The sequence below is a fragment of the Geospiza fortis genome, unplaced genomic scaffold (assembly GCF_000277835.1).
Source record: "Geospiza fortis unplaced genomic scaffold, GeoFor_1.0 scaffold412, whole genome shotgun sequence".
NCBI lineage: Eukaryota > Metazoa > Chordata > Aves > Passeriformes > Thraupidae > Geospiza > Geospiza fortis.
In genome coordinates, this window is record NW_005054504.1 from 65,521 (window position 1) to 67,207 (window position 1,687).

A 1,687-nucleotide genomic window follows, 5' to 3' on the forward strand; every position below is an offset into this window, starting at 1 on the left:
AAGAAGCGGCCCTTGCTGTGGCGGGCCAGCGAGCGCGCGCTCTGCTGCGTGAACATCTCCCAGAGGCGCGAGCCGGGCACGCTGCGCAGCGTGGGCAGCCGGGTGATGTACACCTGCCCCCCCACGTTCAGCTCGATGATCTCGGGGAAGGGGCTGCTCTCCTCGCCGCCTTTGGCACAGCTCGCGGGGTCTGCCAGGGCCATGGTGAGCTCCCACTGCTCCCTCCTGCAGCACAAACCATCAAAACCGTGTCAGAACCACCAGAAAACACAGCCCACCGCCCTGATCCCAGCTGACTGCAGGGCATCCCGAGGGGCCCCAAGCCATTGCCCCAGTCCCAGGTGATTGGAAACGATCCCAAGCCAGATCACACACGGGATCACAGAATTGTTTAGATTGGAAAAGCTCTCTAAGATCATGGAGTCCAACCCGGCACTGCCAAGCCACTGCTAAATGCCTGGTTTGGGTCAGCAGGCAGGGCAGGACCGGCTCCTTGTCTCTCCAGGAGTCTGGAAGTCATCTCTCTTCCCCAGTCCCTGGCCGCTGGAACAAGCAGCATTATCCAAAGCCACCTCCCCTACCGTGGCACACTGCCCGTGCCATCTCCACCTGAGCTCTCCAGGCAGCAGAGGGGCTCAGCCTCTGCCCAGGAAGGTGCAGGGACATGGGGCTGCTGTCAACAACAGGAAAGGCAGGGCTGTCACACCCCGGGGACCCGCCAGCCCCGCATCCTGCGGGCAGCAGCAGCTGCCGAGGGAGGAGTTCCCGGCGCAGGGGCCCCGCAGAGCCAGGGCTGGAGGGGTTGTGGGGCCACACAGGGAGCAGCCCGGGGGTGCTGGGGAACGGCAGCACCAGCTCCCTGAAGGACAGAGGGACAGAGCCTTTTGGCACTCCTGCTCTGTCCTTGCTCCTGGAAAGCGCACAACACGGACTCGCAGCCAAGCTGGGAGATGGCAGAACCTCTCCAAGGGGCTGGGACCAAGACAAATCCTGGGCTGCTGCTACAGCAATTGCTCCGTGGCAGATGCCACGGATTTGTACATTTTCCAAAGGCAAGCCGGTTCTTGGATGTCTCTTGACACTGCAAATCAGCAGCTTACATAAACCTGGCTCAGCAGCCGGAGCCTGGATCCATGCCGTGCTCTGTGCAGGCATTTGGGAGACCACGGAGGGAAGGGGTTGCCTGAGCTGACCTCCAGCTCTGCCCCCTCTCTGGATGATCTCAGGGCTGCCCTGGGTCTGCTCGGAGGTTGGGACCCCCCAGGACCGGTCCCACACCCAAGGAACAGCCCAAGGGCTCGCCCCGTCCCCATGTCCTGCCGCAAAGATTCCCAGGAGCTGCTCCCAAGGATCCCAACACAAATTCTGGAGCAACTAAAGGACAAAGACAGAACTCTGTGGGCACTTTCAGGTACGGGGACAGAGCTGAGCCAGCGTTCCACTGCTCCTCCACTGCTCCTCCCGGCTCACAGGGAGAATCGTCTTTGAGCAAGGAGTGACTTGGGCAAGGAAGAGACGGAAGGATGGAAAGAGGATCAGCGCGGTCCCGGCTCCCCGGTCCCCTCCCGCAGTCGCTCTGGCTCCTTTTCCCTGGCGATTCCGGCACAGCCCAGCGGGCAGCAGCCGCCCGTGCCCGGAGCTCGCATCCCTTTGTCAGGCTGGGGGGCTGCCCATGCTGGGCTGGGGG

At 62.8% G+C, this 1,687-nt stretch overlaps 1 protein-coding gene across 1 annotated transcript in view; it reads right to left on the reverse strand.

Annotated features, from left to right (window-relative positions):
- The window catches only part of LOC102044260 (BTB/POZ domain-containing protein KCTD12-like), a 1,118-nt gene extending 897 nt beyond the window's left edge, over positions 1-221 (reverse strand). Inside the window, exon 1 of the mRNA XM_005428785.2 lies at positions 8-221. Coding sequence (XP_005428842.1) covers positions 8-203 — 196 coding nt within the window. The 5' untranslated portion in view covers positions 204-221. The remainder of the gene's footprint in view (positions 1-7) is intronic.
- Positions 222-1,687: the final 1,466 nt, after the last annotated feature.